This window comes from Fopius arisanus, unplaced genomic scaffold, assembly GCF_000806365.1.
Source record: "Fopius arisanus strain USDA-PBARC FA_bdor unplaced genomic scaffold, ASM80636v1 scaffold00005, whole genome shotgun sequence".
Lineage (NCBI taxonomy): Eukaryota > Metazoa > Arthropoda > Insecta > Hymenoptera > Braconidae > Fopius > Fopius arisanus.
In genome coordinates, this window is record NW_011887744.1 from 188,291 (window position 1) to 206,604 (window position 18,314).

General features: G+C 38.7%; 1 protein-coding gene across 7 annotated transcripts in view; it reads right to left on the reverse strand.

Moving 5' to 3' along the window:
* Positions 1–574: 574 nt before the first annotated feature.
* The window catches only part of TfAP-2 (transcription factor AP-2), a 73,687-nt gene continuing 55,947 nt past the window's right edge, over positions 575–18,314 (reverse strand). For 5 of the 7 annotated variants that reach the window (XM_011315604.1, XM_011315603.1, XM_011315602.1 and 2 more), the window contains 7 exons: positions 13,851–14,042; positions 13,177–13,228; positions 8,383–8,581; positions 5,672–5,790; positions 3,234–3,375; positions 2,968–3,139; positions 575–2,575 (listed from right to left, as the gene is read on the reverse strand). In XM_011315604.1, the coding sequence (XP_011313906.1) occupies positions 2,438–2,575; positions 2,968–3,139; positions 3,234–3,375; positions 5,672–5,790; positions 8,383–8,581; positions 13,177–13,228; positions 13,851–14,042 (1,014 nt within the window). In that variant the 3' untranslated portion in view covers positions 575–2,437. The remainder of the gene's footprint in view (positions 2,576–2,967; positions 3,140–3,233; positions 3,376–5,671; positions 5,791–8,382; positions 8,582–13,176; positions 13,229–13,850; positions 14,043–18,314) is intronic. The other 2 variants (XM_011315605.1, XM_011315600.1) reach the window with 1 other exon arrangement.

Here is an 18,314-nt window from a genome sequence, read left to right on the forward strand (position 1 = left end):
CGGGATCGAACCCTGGCCATCCGCGTGGTAGGCAAGCACGCTGCCAATGAGACCACGCGCTCATTATACGAATAAATTTTCATTAGTAGTATATCTTCAATATATTGAATAATTTTTTTCATTTGATATTCCACAAGATGTTGCTTCTCTCTTCCGCTCGTTCTGCAGTCGACTAAATTTCAGTAAAACAAATAAAAAACAAAAAGCATTCATACCGCAGAAAATAAAATTCACCCCGCCGGCTTGATGGACACCCCAGCATTGCGTGTCGCGCCCTCCTCTTCGCCCTCCTCTTGGGGTGCAGTACTACGATGCCGCCGGGGTCACTCAAACCCCCAGAACTGAGCCTCTACTTTAATCAATCCTCTTTGCTCATTACGGTCGAAATTTGCCCCCATATTCCCCCCACCTCCAAGAAAGGCTTTCTCTTTCAAATGCACTTTAGTCCACCTAAAAATTGGCATTTTTTCAATTTTGCCTCCCCCCCATGGCTGGTGCTGACGAGAGAGAAGGAACAGTTCTTCAGCCAAAAGTTTACTTAGAAACAATATTCTTATTTATTTTATTTATCACACACCAATATACAAAAATGAAACGTATTAATATTTTTTTCGGAATACAATATACTACTAGAATTCAAATATATTTCAATAAAGATAGATCTGAGTATCTTACAAGATTAGAATGATGGTTCGTCAATTCTGATTTTCTCCTTCAATATTTTTGCTCTTCAACTTGGTAAACAAAAAAAAAATTTCTACAACACTATTTCACAGTTGGCACAGAAATTTTTAGTAGAAAAGACCATTTTCTACTCATCGCTCCAGATATATTTCAGTATAAATAAAAGTATTAATTTATAATTGTTTTTTCTTAATTGATATAATCTAGAGAGTAAAATTCTCTATAGTTACTTTATGAGTCAAAATAAGGGCTCAGGTTTGTTTCCTAACTATATATATATATATATTTATATATTGTATGTATAATATAGCACACTACGCCGCTCTCTGTTTTTCACGTCGGAAATGTTGGGAATGAAATCTTTAACATCAAATTATCAATAATAAACTTTCAAGCGCGATCGACCCACTCTGTACTCTCCTGTTTGTAATAAAATAATAATTACACCATCTAATTGCGATAAATGAAACTGTCGTTTCGTCGTATATGACTCAAATCTGAGCCCAACCAATTGCTCACAATTTATTGAAAATCACTAATACCATTTTTCTAATAAAAACATGGAATGTTTAGCATTCATTTAATCCGACAACGCACGATTATATCACAAGAAAGATTCAAATGCTCTGTACATGCTCATTTTCTCCGGAACATCAGATGTTCTCCATTATTTATATAATCCATATTAATTTTTTTCTATTTTTCTCGTCAATTTTCACCAATTTCTTTCCATTCACCTTAAATTTAATCTCCTTCCTTTGTTTGCGTTCCACCCTCATTTTAATTAACGTAAATTATCTAGAGTTTAGTTACAAAGTTAGATATGTTTCAGGTGAACCTGATTAGTATTGTACTTGATACGATTCCAATGCGCTCATGATTGCTAAATTCCAATGAAACCAATGCACATTGTCGTTTTTATTTATTATACAATAAAATCGCATTATCATCGTATTTACAAATACCGATCGCAAAGAGTGATCCTTCTTCTCACTCCTTAAGACTTGTTGTAATTGGCACGAAAATTGGCACATCATTAATGGCAAATATTTTCCATTGGCACAATTATTGTTTACAGTTGTTTATAGTGTGATCCGATTAGTACGTTTTCATTCTCTTGCTGTTGCATTTGATATGGAACAAACGATGAAAAGTAAAAAAAAAAGAGAGAATAACCCGCCACCCAATTATTTCATGGGATTCACCGAGCAAAGGAGAATGACCAGATAAGTAATTCATGGAAAATGAGTAGAGATATAAATCCGAATGGATGAAGAGTTGAGTTGAGTATGTTAACAGGATAACAACATTCGCCATTCGAGTATATTTATCATCACGAGAGCTATATAAATAATAATTATTCAATAGCGGTTGAGTCCCAGGGGCGGCGAATTCACCTCCGCGAGAGGATTTTAAAATAATGATAAAAAGGAATATTTACAAGAGAAAGAGGGAAATATGAATAATTACGTATAACATGTAAAGAAAAATTGATATGGTCCAGGCTGATATGAATTTGTCTGCGCCTTTGTGGACTTGCACTAATTTGCATTATCGATAATTAAAGAATACAGCTGTTGGAGGAGAAAATGTACAATTGAGTTAAATGAGTATTCGTTGGATTTGACCAGCCAATCTCCAATCGAAGTACACAGTTGTGGTCCATACTGAGCAATAACTACACATTCGTATTGTAGGGCCAAGAGTCGCTGATTGACGTGACTACGTTAGAGATAGGCGGGTCTTCTGGTCGTCACTTTTTCATGTCATTCATCAGGGAATTGTCCTTGTTCTTGTTAGCATCTAGGCTCGACTGCTGACTGCTTGTTACTCCGCTTCCATTACCCGGATACATCTTCTCCATGTGATTTAGTGACTCGGTTAGGAACTTCTGCAACAATTACATCACCCTTTTTAATTAGACCTTGTCAATTTACATTGATTATGGACGGACAGTTGTGCAGAGACAAATCGCACGAACTTTATTTAATACGTCAAATGTTAAAACCAGATGAATTTCTTTTTCTTTTACTTCGCCACCTGTTTCTCCAGAGCCCCTCATAAATGAACGAGCATAAGCCAATGTTCATAACGTACCTCTTCATAACTCAGATTTTCCATCGCTAAAAAACTTGGCGATGAAAATTCCGCTATCTCCATTAGTACTAGAGACATTCATCAAAAACTCCACGAGCAGTTGAGCAAGTTCATCTCGTTTTACCACTTTTCTTTTATCACTTCCCTACAGGAATTATTATCATTCTCCAGGAAATAGTTTCGTACCTGAATTGCTGTGAGGGCAGCAACGATTGCTGGACTACCAAACCCATGCGATATCAACGAAAAATTCGTCAAATGTCTTTGTATGCTTGGGTCGAGAATGTGGGGTGGTCGAGTATTACACAGGGGCGATCTGTCTTGGTTCAACAGGTCCATCAGCTCTTTGGTGATTTGTCTGGTTGAAGAAAAAAAAAAAAAAGGTATCGTCAGTATGTTTTTAGCCTGAATGTTGTTCAAAGCACCAGGCTCTCAATGCGGAAGAGACTCACTTGGTGGCATGGAGCAGCTCTTTCCTCCTGTACGAGTCCTGTGGCTCACAATGCTGTCGACTCAGATATTCGGCGACTTGTTTCGCCGGGAACTCGGTCTCACAGACATACCCAAAGTCTCGGGCAAGGTGAATAGCCTCTCCTGTTGAAAATACAAATAAAAAACCATGAAAATAAAATGAAGAGAATACAAGATAAAAAGTGTGCTACTTTCGAGTCTGGTTCATACACATGATTGTTCCCTTTTTTTCCCCCAGCCAGTTCATTCATTTCTCTTTTTACCCATTTTTTTCTCGGGATTCCTTATCGCCCGACATTGGAGATTCGCTTGCTCTTCAGATCATCAATGTGATCTTAAAAATATTACATTTGCGCACTCTCTTCTATCAATTTTCAAAATGTTTTCCATTTATTTATTTATTTATTTATTTATTTATTTATTTTTTGCGGTAATGCTTGATTGTTAGATCGTCCCACGAATGTCGAAACCTCATCTCGTGTGATTTCTTACGCGTTCCAATGCCACTAACGTATATATGCTCCACATATAGAGTACAAAGTGGAGTGACACATGTCATGTTGCCGCGAGCACGACACGATAATGATGCCACTTGGCGAGTGTCGTACTCTGGCATCCTTCGATAAATTTATCCCCCCGCAAATGTTGATACAGTTTCACGTCAATTTCATATTTGTTCTTTCTTTAGGTTCATTCTCTTCCCCGTTTTTATAATCATCAATAATTTTTGTTTGTAAAATACAAAAGCTCTCAGGCCCCAGGCAAAATGTGAAAGTCTGAGATTTATTATAACGAATGAATTCTGTAACGAGCTATTATTTTTGTGTCGGTGACACTCGTCATGAATTCATTGTTGATCACATGATTTCTCTCGCTTAATTGACTTTTTTCATTTTAAGCTGTTAATATCTGGGCGTGGATTGGCAAAACGAGAGCCATGATATTTTTTCTGTTTGAAATTTCCATTAATTTCCAGCAATTGTTGATTATTCCCATTGTCGATAATTTTCAATAAAAATTCTGTAACTCCAAGGACCTGCGGAAAATTCCAAAGAGAAACTTGTACCAGCGCGTAAACAGGGATTAGTCACCAGAGACTATTATAGGGGATAGTATTCGGGGGAATGGAGAATCGAGAATAGCATATATGTATACATATATCCATACATATATATTAATGGCGCGTCATTTGCGGTCTTTGTGAACGTGATCGGCGATCTTGTATATAAACTGCCAAGGGCGCTTGAGTCTTCCCCATCCACTGGAATACAACATTATCCCCCAGGATGATTATCGATTCAAACCGAAATTCTCAAACTTTTGCAATGAAAGTTGAAAAAAATCCACCTATGAAGACTTTTACGAGTGCCCCCACCGAATAAATCCATTTAATATTCCCAACAATTTATGCCTTGTAATTGAGAAAGACTATAAAATGGTGACTGGTCGTTTCCGTGGGCTATTGAAGACACCTCATTGGATGAGACTTAACCGATAGCTTCATCCACACACCCAGTAACATCACTAATATTCACTCCAAGTGGCTGAAATGAGTACGTCATGAATGGTGACGGTAAAGACGAGTGGTTCCCACACTTTCGCGGATAAAAGCGTGGGCGGAGCGTTCTCCATAAAAAGCCTACATTTGAAAACATTTAAATTTCTTTATGTCGCTTAATTGTCCATCACTGACCTTGTCCTGCCATTGCTATTCTCTTTGAAATTCATCTCTATCCAGCAGAAATAGCGTACACATGAATAAACGGAATGATCTTGTTGAGTGGGCGCTAAAAGTGAGCAACGAGAAATAGTAAGAAAATAGCGGGGGCGTATGGCACATGCCATCGATGATGTGTCCCATAAATTGCCACATCACCGACAACTCGAGACATCCCTCTGCATCACTCTCTCAACAAAAAAACCAATAAGAGGGCAAATTAATTATTGAGCTTAACCGATATATTCAAGTACTTGCTCCCTAGTCATTGGTTGGTTGTCAGGAGAAAGAGCCTACATTGAATTTTTTCTTTTTATCGGTGCACAGCTATCATAAATTATAATCAACGTGTCAGGCGTCAGCCAACACTCTGACGAACTTCGATGATGTCGTTAAAAACGTTGTTGCGTGGCGATTGACAGGCACGGAGCACTACTCCTGATTCGCACGCCAAAAAACATTGACGACTCAATCTATTATTTTTTTTTTATCATCGATTTCTACCATGTGCCCCTATAAGACGTATTACAACGAGTCGATCCTTTCCGTCATGTTCAATATTAGATTATCTTCCAGAGGCATCATCCAGTGCCTTTGCAAAGGATCTTTTATCATTTATTGTTTATCACTATTATCAACTTTCCGCTGAATTTAACACAATTTTGAGAGTTATGATGGGAAATAATCAATTTTGATACGTACCTTCAACAAGTGATGTTAACAGCGTTACATTGGCTGCCTTCCTCCGTCCGGCGGGCAGATTCAAGCCAATCTTCTCCAACTTTTCCCTCAACAGTCGGCCACCGTTTTTCGATTTCGCCCTGTAATGATAAATCCACAAAAAAATCTCACTGCTTGACTTAATTGTTGAAATTTAATGAATCAAGTGAAATAACTTTTTATTGCAGCCTCCTAAATTTCGAAAGACATCATCAATCACTGGTTGCCATAGCCACTCGGGTATAATGCCCGCTGAGAATAAAGAAAGCATTCCAGAAATAATAATAATTAGCATAATTTGTATACGCAGTGTCATCGGAGGATTGAGCAAGTCTCGACGGAGTACACGAAGAGTTTCCATTGGTGATTCAATCATCCATCATTCCTTTTGCTCGGTCATAACGGTCCAAAAGCACATCCTCTCACTGAGAGTGCGCTAATAGTTTGTATTAAAATTCCGACAAAAGAATAACTTTTCATTTTTCTCGTCAAACGGATGAGAGAATTATTACGTATGCAGACGTGACGACGAGCGTACTTGTGTCATTACCGATGATTGTCTTGAAAACGGGCGCATTTTCTCAATCTCCAGTTGCGGAGGCTAAGGTATATATGTATCAAGGGTGTATCTCATGGTCTTTCTCACTTCTGATTACTCCAGCAGTCCCCCTCTCGACCCTCGATTGCGGATTGTTAGTCGTCTGTCGACGACGGGCACGATCATCTCGTTTACCGCCATATTCTTCGAGCATCTTCAATCTAATGAGTGGTGGGGACTTTAATCGTTGCGTTACCACGCAAGTGTTTGATGATAAAGATGTCGGAGAATTTGTCTCAATTTTCCACTTTATTTTTTACTCTCAAGAGAAATATCAATCTTGGGATTCAATCGATTGGGATTGCTTTGAGTTTAAAAATTTATCATTACTTTTTTGGTGGTCCAAAATAATCCTCTTAATCACCTCCGCATTCGAGATTAAATATGATTAATTCCAACCTTCGCTGGGGTAATGAGCGGTAGTTAATTTAATCGTGGTATTTTAAAGTAACTGTTTGATGATAAAGATGTCGTAGAATTTGTCTTAATGTCGTAATTGATTTTTTATTCTTAAATTAAGTACCCTACACCGTCGAATTTCATCTGAGAATGAATTTTTGGTCGACTCACTAGAAACGGATACATAAAATAGCCTGGAATTTCGATCCTGATGACTGCTATTTATCAAACCTAATTGGAGCCTAATCCATTGAATAGTTTTTAGATAAGATTTTTCTACCAAGTATTAAAAGATTAATTATTGAATTCCTTCGATTAATTAATCATGATTACCTCAACGACTTCTTCTGGAATTGAATGTAATCAATCAGTTCACAGCACTTTCCTCAGAGATGCTAGCGAGCCCAATTAAACTGTTTTCCCTCGTTAACATCTCACTATGAAGAGAGAGTAGTTCAAAGAAATTCCCCCAATTTCCCCAACAATTCTCCATTTTACATTATCCCTATTACTTCAAAAACTAGAAAACAAGATAATTTCAATAGAATGAACAATTGACTTACATCATGTCTTCAAGGTGTACCCATCAAATTTTGTTAATTCACTCAATTTTTCCAATAACTGAGAAACAATTATCCCGAAATAATTTATTTTATGTTAACATGGGATATTAACAGAATGATTGCATTATCTTCAATAAAATATCTGGATCTCCTTTTCCCAAGAATACCTGAGCAATTACCCACTTGTTAATCCTCGAAAAAAAGCAGCTGAGAAAATAGGAGTGAATGCGGAAGTCGGCAATATGGGACGAAATATGAGAGGCATAATAAGTGCGCATAATAAATGGATCTATATCGATGAGCGGCATGTAGACACGTTAAATTTATGAGATGCACTGTTTCTACGCCCAAGGCAAATCCCTCATCGCAGAGAGTGCAGCATCCAGCGGCTATTCGCCTACAATTACTTCAATTTGCATATCGGAATAAACGCGTTTGATAGAAAAACAATTGATACCAGAATACGGCGTGGAATAGAATAGGTGAAAAAAAAAACATAATAATAATTCATAAAGTACAAGTACCGAGTGAGTGGCTAATTTATCCATGCCTGGTGATGATAAAGGATTGCGTAATGGATAGTTTTGTGGGGCCGACGAGAGAGTGCCGCGCAAACGCTCGAGATCCGAGATAAAAGACACGATGCGAGAGAGTTTCCTCCTGGGAAAGTTATAAATCAGAGGGCTGTCTGTGCACCTTGGGCCTTACACCGTCGGGTGGATACCCAAGGCGTTACAAAAACCCGGTATATTAATTTACCGTTAGATAATACCGTTATCATAAGCCCACTCCTCGGTCCCTTTTTTTTTTAAATAAAATCTTAAGGCTAATTCGTTACATCGTCGTTTGATTTTAATTATAATGAATTGGTCGCAGGATTATTATGCGGATTCCTGCGTATGTCATATCATGGAGGATCTTGGATTCTCTTATGATTCCAGGAATGATGGAGACAAAATTCAGTTGGAGGAGATTGATATTTAGGCATAAATCATTTTTTGATTGACGGACTGACAAATTGAGGGCTCAACTGGAATTTAGTAATCTCGGGATACTGAAATGTAGATCGGAAGCACGTGGATTTTGACTGAATGGGATAATTCTAATATACATATCGTGATTGATATATTTACCTTCGTAAAACACCACCGAGTAGGCTAGCATTGAGACACTCTGGAGGTGACAGCCGTCTCTGTACCTCGGCGACCGTGACTTTGTACTTGCTGGTGCTGCTTAATAACGACAATCTTCCTGGTACCGAGCAGAAGACATCCTGAGGCTGAGTATTACCCGATAGCATTCCCTTCTCACCCCTGTCAGACTGTTTCATATCTGTCGATTAATCAGATTAAATAATTATTAAACTATTTGGATTGTCAAGGGGAATGGATGATTTTGTTTTCACCATGTACATGGGTTTGGTGAAAAATTCTATGAGAAATAGTGCACCAGCAATATTGTCTTCTGGTACGAATATAATCTTGGGGAAGCGATATTGCATCGTCGAGTGGCCAAGGAATGCTTAATATCGAAAGAGCGGGCCTATGGTCAAAGCATGTTATTACGCATTATCATGAAACGACGGAGAGCTTGACCGACTTAAAACCTTGTACATATTCCCTCCATCACGATATATATATATTCGTTGGAGGTCCGCCCGAGGGTAGTCCATACTATTAGCTTCTACCCGCCAAATCCCGCAAACTCAACAAAATACCATAAATAAAGATATGCATAATAATTTCGTCAATTCGAAAGCAAAAAATTTGGCAAAAAGTGTGGAAAAAAGGTTGGTAAAAAATCTGACAAAAAGTATTTCCCACTGCCATGAAAAATCCCTCAGTCCCCGTAGCTCATGATCGCAAATGGCTTCGAGATTTTTCTGAAATGTCTTGATTTTTTGTACAATCAAGTGACTTTTTCTCGACTGAATAATAAATCTTTTTTGTGATTACTGAGGGCTCGTGATTGAATGAGAACACATCCGAAAGCTCACATGATATAAACGACTGGTTTCGCAACAATTTGCCTGGCACAGTGAACTATACGAATGGGATAGGTAACAACCCCCCGAGGCGGATACCCCTGGGCCGAGCACGCGCGCAATTTTCTTTCTATTTTTTTTTTTATCCATTTTTCTATTAATTAATCACAGGCCAATCGATCTTGAGTGGGAACGCGTTATTCATACATCCTCCTGTTTTTTTCACTTTCTCTCTGTAATTTAATGAATTCAATTTCTCTAATATATATTTTTTTTTCCGAGAAAATAGCAAGCAGGTGTCAAAGAGGGAACAGGTATAAGATAATTGGTTGGAGATGGGCATTCATATGGCCTCCGGTGATTTTCATTCACTTAATAGATATCATTTAACGAAATCAGGGGAGAGTAAGAGATAGATGGTGGAAGGGGGGAGGGGGGGAGGGCATTTAAAAGGAGGTAAGAAGACGTACAGAAGATGGGAGGAGCTGTAGGAGCTGTAGAAGCTGCAATGCAGCTCAGTAGCTATTAGTGATTGCTGTAATTTTCATTCCATCAAGCGCTGGCGGAAACACGTTGTGTGCCGCGCGCATCAAACGGTACAACACACCCCGCAATATATAAATAAACACAATCTTGTGAATGAAGAGCCGCTCTTTCCACTTACTCATTCGCCTTTTATAATCATTGAGTTAACGCGCCAACTCCGTATTCATCGCATTTTTCATAGCGTCATTATAATTTTTCTCAACGTTCGAATCAAAAATGCAAAAGTCCCGCGGTGAAAGCGCTCATCGCAAAAATTCTGGTTTACAATAAATAAAGCTGAATTGTTAATCATTTGTTGCGCCAATGTATCGACACGGAATGAATAATAATATTCTTAATTCGAGTGATTTGTTTTCTCTATGAAAGGATGTTTTCTTTATCGCGCTGTGGGAGTGTCCGCTGACCCCAATGATATATGCGGATTTTTTTTTTTCCTCAACGAAAGGAGAGGCGTTTGCTCTCGTGCATTGGTGGTGGAATTACGCCAGAAGCCCCAAAGAGACCCACGGGCCCGTGTGTGTATGACCCGTTAAACTTTCATCGGAGTCCTGCATGACCGAGCAAACGTGTACACCACCTCACTATCCAACGTGGCCATCTGTCTTCGAGGAGAGATGAAATTCCATTTCAATCTCACCAGCCCTCTCACGTTGTCGCCATAATACTTGATCTCATTACGAAATTCTAGATATCACGATGGAGCTGTGAGTCCTCGAAGTTGATGCAAGTTTACAACTCCAATATCTGTTGTTATCATCTTCATCTATCCAGGAGAAGGTGCAATCCAATGAGTCTATTCGATTTGCACCATTGAAATATTTTCCCTTTCAATTCCCACAACGTTCTGACGAATTCCCGTTATATTCCGGTTTTATTGAAATTTTCGGAAATTTCGTAATTTAATTGATTGATAGAAAATTTAATATTCAATCTGGTGATATTACTAACAAATGCATGGCAATTTGAGTTTTTATTGGCAAATAATTTTTCATTTTTAAATGTTCTTGTTCAGTGGAAATTGAATAGGTAATTAGATTAACAAGGGCCAATGAAATAGTGCGAGTGCACAGCCGCAGGGCGTAATATATTTGACGTTGAGGCGTTTTAACTGAAAGGGGGATAAAGTACCAAAAGTCACACCCCAGTCTAGGTTGTCCCTGACCAATCGAGTGCAGTTGTATAAGTCAACTGGTGAGGATTGGCTCCTGGCTTCCGGCTGTGTTGATTGCCAAGGAAATTGTGCGTGTGCTCGATAGAACACGCGAAATATATTCTCCCTTTCAGATTCAATCGAATTTCTTTGAAATATCTTTTTTTCACATTCGATCAAACGAAAATTTCATTGAATTCGCTCAAGCTGCGAGTGTAACGCGTCTCTCTGCCCTTTCACTCGAGCCTCACACCACCGACATTTTACACTAAAAATCACTCGAACATCTGTTGAATGATTATACAGTTGTGTAATTTAATATTGTTGAGATGTCCTTGACAGGTGAGTGATCTTTGACAAAGTGCCGTGGGTGCAGCTCATGCTAGATACTAATTAATCGATACTCGATGCCTCGATAAATCATTGAAATGGCGTTGGCTTTTTATCGCAAGTATATCTCTACGTGAGGTCTCAGTTAGTTCAATAGTTTTCTCATAATATCAACGGAATCTAGGATTGTGGCCATTGAAAATTTATAAAGAATATTTCAAAATGAAGAATTAATAATTCTAATTATTAATTATCTCCGAAGAGAACTTTTTCCATCTTAATAGATTCATCTTAAAGTCCACGGATATGGGGAAAAATGAAAAAAAAATATATATATGTGTGATCCGGGTAAATATAAAGGGATATTATTATAAGAGTACACTATGGAGTTATGGAGGGGCGGGAGAGTGTGTAACGAGGCATATAATAAGCGACGTTGACGTACTCGCTGCATGAAGAAACAGCCATCTGTATGTAATACCCCTGTGGTGAAGGACCACCCCGAAAAACTAGCTACCCGCCAAGAATATTACAATGACAATAGAGAAATCGGATACGCCCGCGGGCACGTACTATTTTTTTGTCGTACGTGTTGTGTTCACACCTAGGAGCCCCGCGCAAGACTCGCACCGAATATTGGTAATTCTATAGCATTTGAATTGAAGTGCTTCCATCATCCATTGTACCAATGGCACTCTATTATACCAAGAGCGATAAGTATAACTGTTGGCCCAGTACACCAGAGAGACCAGTGTCACCTACTGTTTATTTGTCCGATTCTATTGTACATTTTAATATCTCCGATAACTAATTTCCTATCTGGAAAATTATTCTGATTACATGTTTGTGAAACGTGTGATTAACTGACACCGGTCATGCAACAAAAAATGGCGCAGTGCGATTAATTAAAATCAAGATCATTGAATAATTCCATCATACTGCGAGTTATTAACTTGAGGTGAAACATTGATAAAAATTAATTTATCTATGCAAATGAGTTTAATCAATTTCTAGTGTCATTAACAAGCTTATTTACTTCTAATGGAAGATCATGTAAATGTGTCATTAACCTTAATGGCGTAATTAGCATTGTACCATTGGGAATGGAATATTTTGAGTTGTTCTGTACGATGGGATAAAGGTGAATATGAAAACCGTTGTGGTCTAATAAGCGGGTAATCTGGCACCTCAATGCGGTAATAACATTTGTACTGCGATAGGTACCAGCCCCCTCTCCCCCCTCTCCTCCTTTCAAATTGAGTGTTGCCACCCCTTAGATGTAATTTAATGCCGGTTTATGCTGTTCGTATTACTCCATGAGAGTGTGGGTCTCTGGCAATTGTCTGGGTAGAGCATAAATCGAGAGGTGAAGAAAAATAGCTCGAAAAATAATTTTACCCATAAAATATGGGAATACATGTCATACGCTGTGATTGAATATCTGCCAGACTATTTGCCAGTCGGTAGTTGCGCAAGGACTTTTAGCCCCGTTTTAACTTGGATCAGTTCGTACCAACAGTAAAACCAGTTGGCAATTATGTATTCGAATTGCGGGAAACAAGTGTAGCGAGGTGGCCGTGCACTTTGTCGTTACTCATTCAATTTAATTTAATTAATGATTTTTTTCCATCTGTAGTTGAACTTTTGCCATTTTTTTTTTGTGAGAAGAAAGTGTCAAGTCTGGTTGGGCTGGATTTTTATGGTGTACTGGAGGTGTTTCAGTGAATGGAGGAGTGTGGGATTGATAAAATATGCAAATAGAGCATAGAAATTCCCGGTGATATTTATGGGGAGATAAATTGTTCTGTAAATCATAGTAATGAATTTGTGTTGAGGATATCGAAGTGGGGCAGCTACTGCAGTAAAAGGAATTTTTTTTCAAAATAATTTAATAATATTTTGAGAGGGAGTACTCACTTTTTAGGAGTGGAAGGTCATTCATGAAGCCCCCATCGTCGACGTTTGTATTCTGGAAATAAAAATAAAGTTCTAATGAAGCACACAATAATCAAAATTAATCTCCAATCGGTAATTTTAATTTGAGATTGACTGGGAGAAGTTGATTGATCTCGGGAATGAATATTGAGGGAGGAAAGAACATTCCAGGATGTGAACAAGAAAACCAGGATATACTTTGGAATTACTGAAGGGTTCGTTCAAGTATCTGCCGAAATTAAATTCTTCAAGCTGTATCCGAGAGTTATATCGACCAACAACGGTGCGCATATTACATTATCGATGATTCTGAATTTTCCCTTCATAACGGACACGACCCATCACTTCGATATTATTGCATATTTCCTCGGTATCGGGTGGTATATTATTAATTGTATCGATTACCAAATATTCCACTGAGGATGAAATATAATGAGAAAATTAATGAATTACGATACGTTCGAAGGGAAAAAAGAGATTTGTACATTCCGCGAAAAAATTCACCGAACTGAGTGAAAGAGTCATGAATTCACAGAGTCTCATGGTCATTCATTTTTATAAATATTGAATAAATAATTCATGAATTTTTGTCATCGTGGGTGGTTTTGCTGGATGAAAAAGAAAAAAAAACAATAATGCAAGTTGCGATTACGTACATCATCGCTCACCTGGGGGTCGTCAACGAGACTCGTGTGCAGAAGGTCAGTCTGATCGAGTCCTGGTGGTGGTAAAAGGGCGTCGGGACGTCGGACAGCTCCATAAGAGTCCACACCCCTGCCACCACCACCTCCACCACCTCCAGCGCTTCCACGACTTCCGTCGTAGGGGAATGCCGCGTGCATATTCGACTGTAAAATCAAACATCAATACATGTCAAATCATTCGCCCTTCATTAATTACGTTTTTTCTATTTCCAATTAATCTAGCGTCAACATCACACGTCATTGTGTATACAATAATAATTCTCTTTCATGAATGTTTTTTATTTGTACGATTCAATCGATTCAAATCGATCGGAAGATCGACATCTCATCGAATAGTGACAAGTAACTCGTCGATTCACGAAGCGTCATGCTGATGACTCTGAGGTATATCCGAGGGACCAATTTACTCTGCAAATGCGATTCCATTAAGATAAGACGCGATATTATATTAGGAAATTGGCGGATGTATTGCGCGGGGATTGAAAAATGCCAGCAATGTGTGCGCGGTGAAAAAATTTTTGGTAATTATTGTGGGACCATATATGAAGAACAAAGGTTGAGTTGAAAATTAATCGATTTTTCAGTCATGAAAGAAGATTGATCGACAGCAGATTCGATTATTTTGCGGGCATCTCTGCGGGATACGACTAGATAGGAATTTATTCCACCAGAATTCTTCAAAAAAATTTTCCTAGACGTGTGAGAAACTCTACTCTAAACTAAAAACAAGTATCTTTTATATTTAATATTCAAATCATAGTGCCAAGTATCACAAAACGATCAGTCACGTCCGCCAAAATTCATCCGACAGTTTTTTTTTAGTCACTGGCAACTCAAAACTGAGGACTCGTAGAAAAAAGCCTCAGTATCAATATGAAAGAATCAGGCACGTGCGTAAAATAGTTTGAGTATCAAGGGGTTATATCCACAATTGGTTTTCTCCTCGAGTTTTTTAGCAATGTTTATACATCAGCGGCTTCTCACGGTCGTATGTATAATGCCCTGATGCAGGAGAGCACGTTTTCCAGTAGCTCGAGGGCTAGCCAAGATACGCGCAAAGAGCCAGAAGATTATTTCACGTTGACGCATGATCACCACTGAAGATTATCAAATATATCTCACTCGGCAAAACTCAGAAGAGAAAAAAAAGGGGGAAATCTGTGGTTTGAAATACATATGATTTATTCTCCGGTCTACCTTAATTCCATTTATTGACTTTTTCCTTTTTTTTTTCGTTAACATTATCACGATTGCCACAGTCATATAGTCCCGAATAGGAAGTAGTTTGAGATTTTATTGGCAAATCATTGCGAAATGTGCCCCATTAAACGAGAGGAAAATTTCGAATGAACGGATTGGCGCGAACGAGATCATTATCTCGGTATGGAAAGTTGGCCCACTATGATACATTAATTTCCATGGAGACAAATCATTTAAAATGATATTCGCCGAAAACTAATTTGACACCGGTTGTACGAAATGTTCACGCGAAATTCGCAATGGCACGATGGTGGGTCGGAAGATTTTCTTTTGAAATTATGGTAATTCGGTGGTTGTCGTAAGGATAAATGACTCTCCGCGAAATGGCCACTTTTCGCATGCACCCTGAAAAGATAAACTCGTGTGTAAATATTAAGTGTGTCACGTGAAGGTAGAGGAGAATTATGATGATGTTTATGTCGATTTTGATGGGACATGGGATTGCTCGTTTGATTTACACATTTACTACAGCTGTATAATATGAGTATGACGCTGGGGCAGACCGTTCAATCCTAGAAAATTCCCTCGCGGCTCAACATGAAACGAGACAATCGGTACATATCGCCCACGAGGATCAGCGATCGCCTCCTTTTCAAGTTAATTTAATCTCTATATTACTGGCCGACCTGTTTTATTCAACTGCTCATGGAATAAACTCATGGAATGACGTGGGGCAACTGATGGAACGATAGATTCTTCAATGCACCTTGCCCCAGCAAAATCATTGTTTTCCTTACATCAATTCCACTTAATCCATTAATATCCAATAATATTTCCATTTACCCCGTGTCCCCTCAAATATTAACTCATAATTTTTAACTGTTGCAATATTGATACGAGAGAGTTGAGAGATTGTGAAAATCATTGTTTGTATTCGTCCCGAAAAATGATGAAGTAATACACGAAGAGATATCGATCACGTTTAATATTTTTTTAATCATTATGATTGCCATTATTCCAGCATGGTATAAAGACAGAGCCTGTTCCACGAAGGAAACTTTCACGTGATGAAAAAAAGAGCGGCGTTAATTAACCCGCGGGCGGTAAGTAGCCGAGGACTATTCGACTTGCATCTTGCTTGTAGTTATAAATTGATGTAACCAAGTGAGTACAGTGTGTCGACCCAACTAATGAGATGAAATGTGATCGCCTTTCTCTCGTTAAAGCCCCCTCATAGCACAACGAAATAATATAAGCCTATGATACACGTATTTCCACCCGATTATATATATAAAGACAATTTTTTCATCGTTTTATTGATTCAGCACCAGTTTGATTCCAATGACAGATAAAGGCGGATACAATTAATTCCCGATCCATCGAACAAATGAGCGAAAGAGCGTATGTTCTCTCCTCATTTAGACCCCCCGGGGGGGAAGAAAGAAAATGTTCATAAATTCAATAAATCTGATTTTATCGCCCATTAAAGCCTCCTCCATGAATTTCGTTGAATTACAACTTGAAATAATTTTTATTTACCAATCCATAAATTATCACCTAATACTATTGACCGCCGAATGTACACAGCGGTACTCCATCATTATTTTCACCGCCCAAAAGTCCAAGTCGATCGAAACTCATAACCCAAATTTCAAAATTAGAAACTCCCTCAATAATTATCCGGCGGTGGGTGTTTGGTAGTTTGTCGCTTTCAAATCCGTCAGATGGTAATTATTTTGATGTTAGAGATAATAAAATTGAATGATTTATCATCGAAATGAGAACGTGAAATTTCAACAGAGCTGTCACTCGTTGAGGATTTCTGAGATGTATACCGGGGGAATTGAGTGACTATTTTTTGATATTGTAACAGATCGAGTGAGACACGTGTACATCCGGACAATTCGTGAGATTTAACGGAGTGGTGCTTCGGGAAAGAGCCGAATGAATTTTACCCGTTTAAAAGGGGTTGGCCCGACTTTGTTGGAGAGAAGGGGCCAAGCGAGCCAACAATAATTCAAAACTAGAAGGAATGATCCTCAAAAGGGAGTAAGATAGCGCTAGCTCAGGGCATTCTATCCTCTTTATAAAGATATAATACGAAGCATGCACGTTATTCAAGGATAAAGCTATTTGTTGGGGTTCGGTGGAAAGCACTCGGCTGATTGTTGGCTATTGTGCTCGCTAGTCATGACACCACAATGTCCCCCGATGGCCCATCGGTTTATCTATTATCAAATCTCAAATGTACCCCCAAATGAAATCACAACAGTATCACAAGCTCAATGCACTTCCATTAACCGTTAAAAAGACATCGTCATGTGACAATTCTTGTGCATCTCTCATTTCAAATGATTTTTCATAATTTTCAGTCGAGTCGATGCCGATTTTTAAATGATTCACGCTCACATGAGACATGCGCAAGGGGCTAATGAGACATCTCGATGTGTCAATCCCGGTATGAAACTTCAATTAAATCAGATGATGAAACAATTTTTTTTTTACCGTCTAACAACATCCACATCCCGTTCGCCGTGTCCCTCATCCTAACGCGGGCCATTCTCTAGCATTGCGATTCTTGGAATATTTCAACTCAAAGCAAACGTTCCCGGCATCTACCTCGGGGGAATGTCGAAGCCCGGAACTTAATAAGCGAATTACTTGCGGAGACAGGAATATGTCGAGAGGGAAGGGAGTCGGGTTTTATCCAAATTTAAAATCCCGTCGTTCACGTCATCATGATTCCTCCATCGTTTTCACCGGGGGGTCATTATCTTCAGACATGACAGCGTGTATTTACACCGATCGAATCCACACAGATACCAGAATATTATCGGACAAAATTATTAGAGCAATCGTGCGACCCACCGATGGGATAAAAAATCTCTAAAAAAAAAGGACACATCCTCAGTTTACCATAAACTTCCTCCGTTCTCATGGTTAATTGTCATTAGCATTGAATTCTCGAATACCTAAATTTTCCACAAAACGAAATCTTATCTCTCCGTGATGATGGCGCGATAATGGTGGAACAGATGTGGGTATCCGAAAAATTTCGAGGGCAGAGACCGAGTGCTGGGAGTTCTCGTGTGTCTCGGGTTTCCACGGACTCGGGGTGCCTTTTATTAAGTATAAAATTTTTTTTTTACCTCACAAATTTATTTGGCAAAATGGTTACGTGACACTTGGGAGGGCAAAAAATTCCGGTCAAATGTG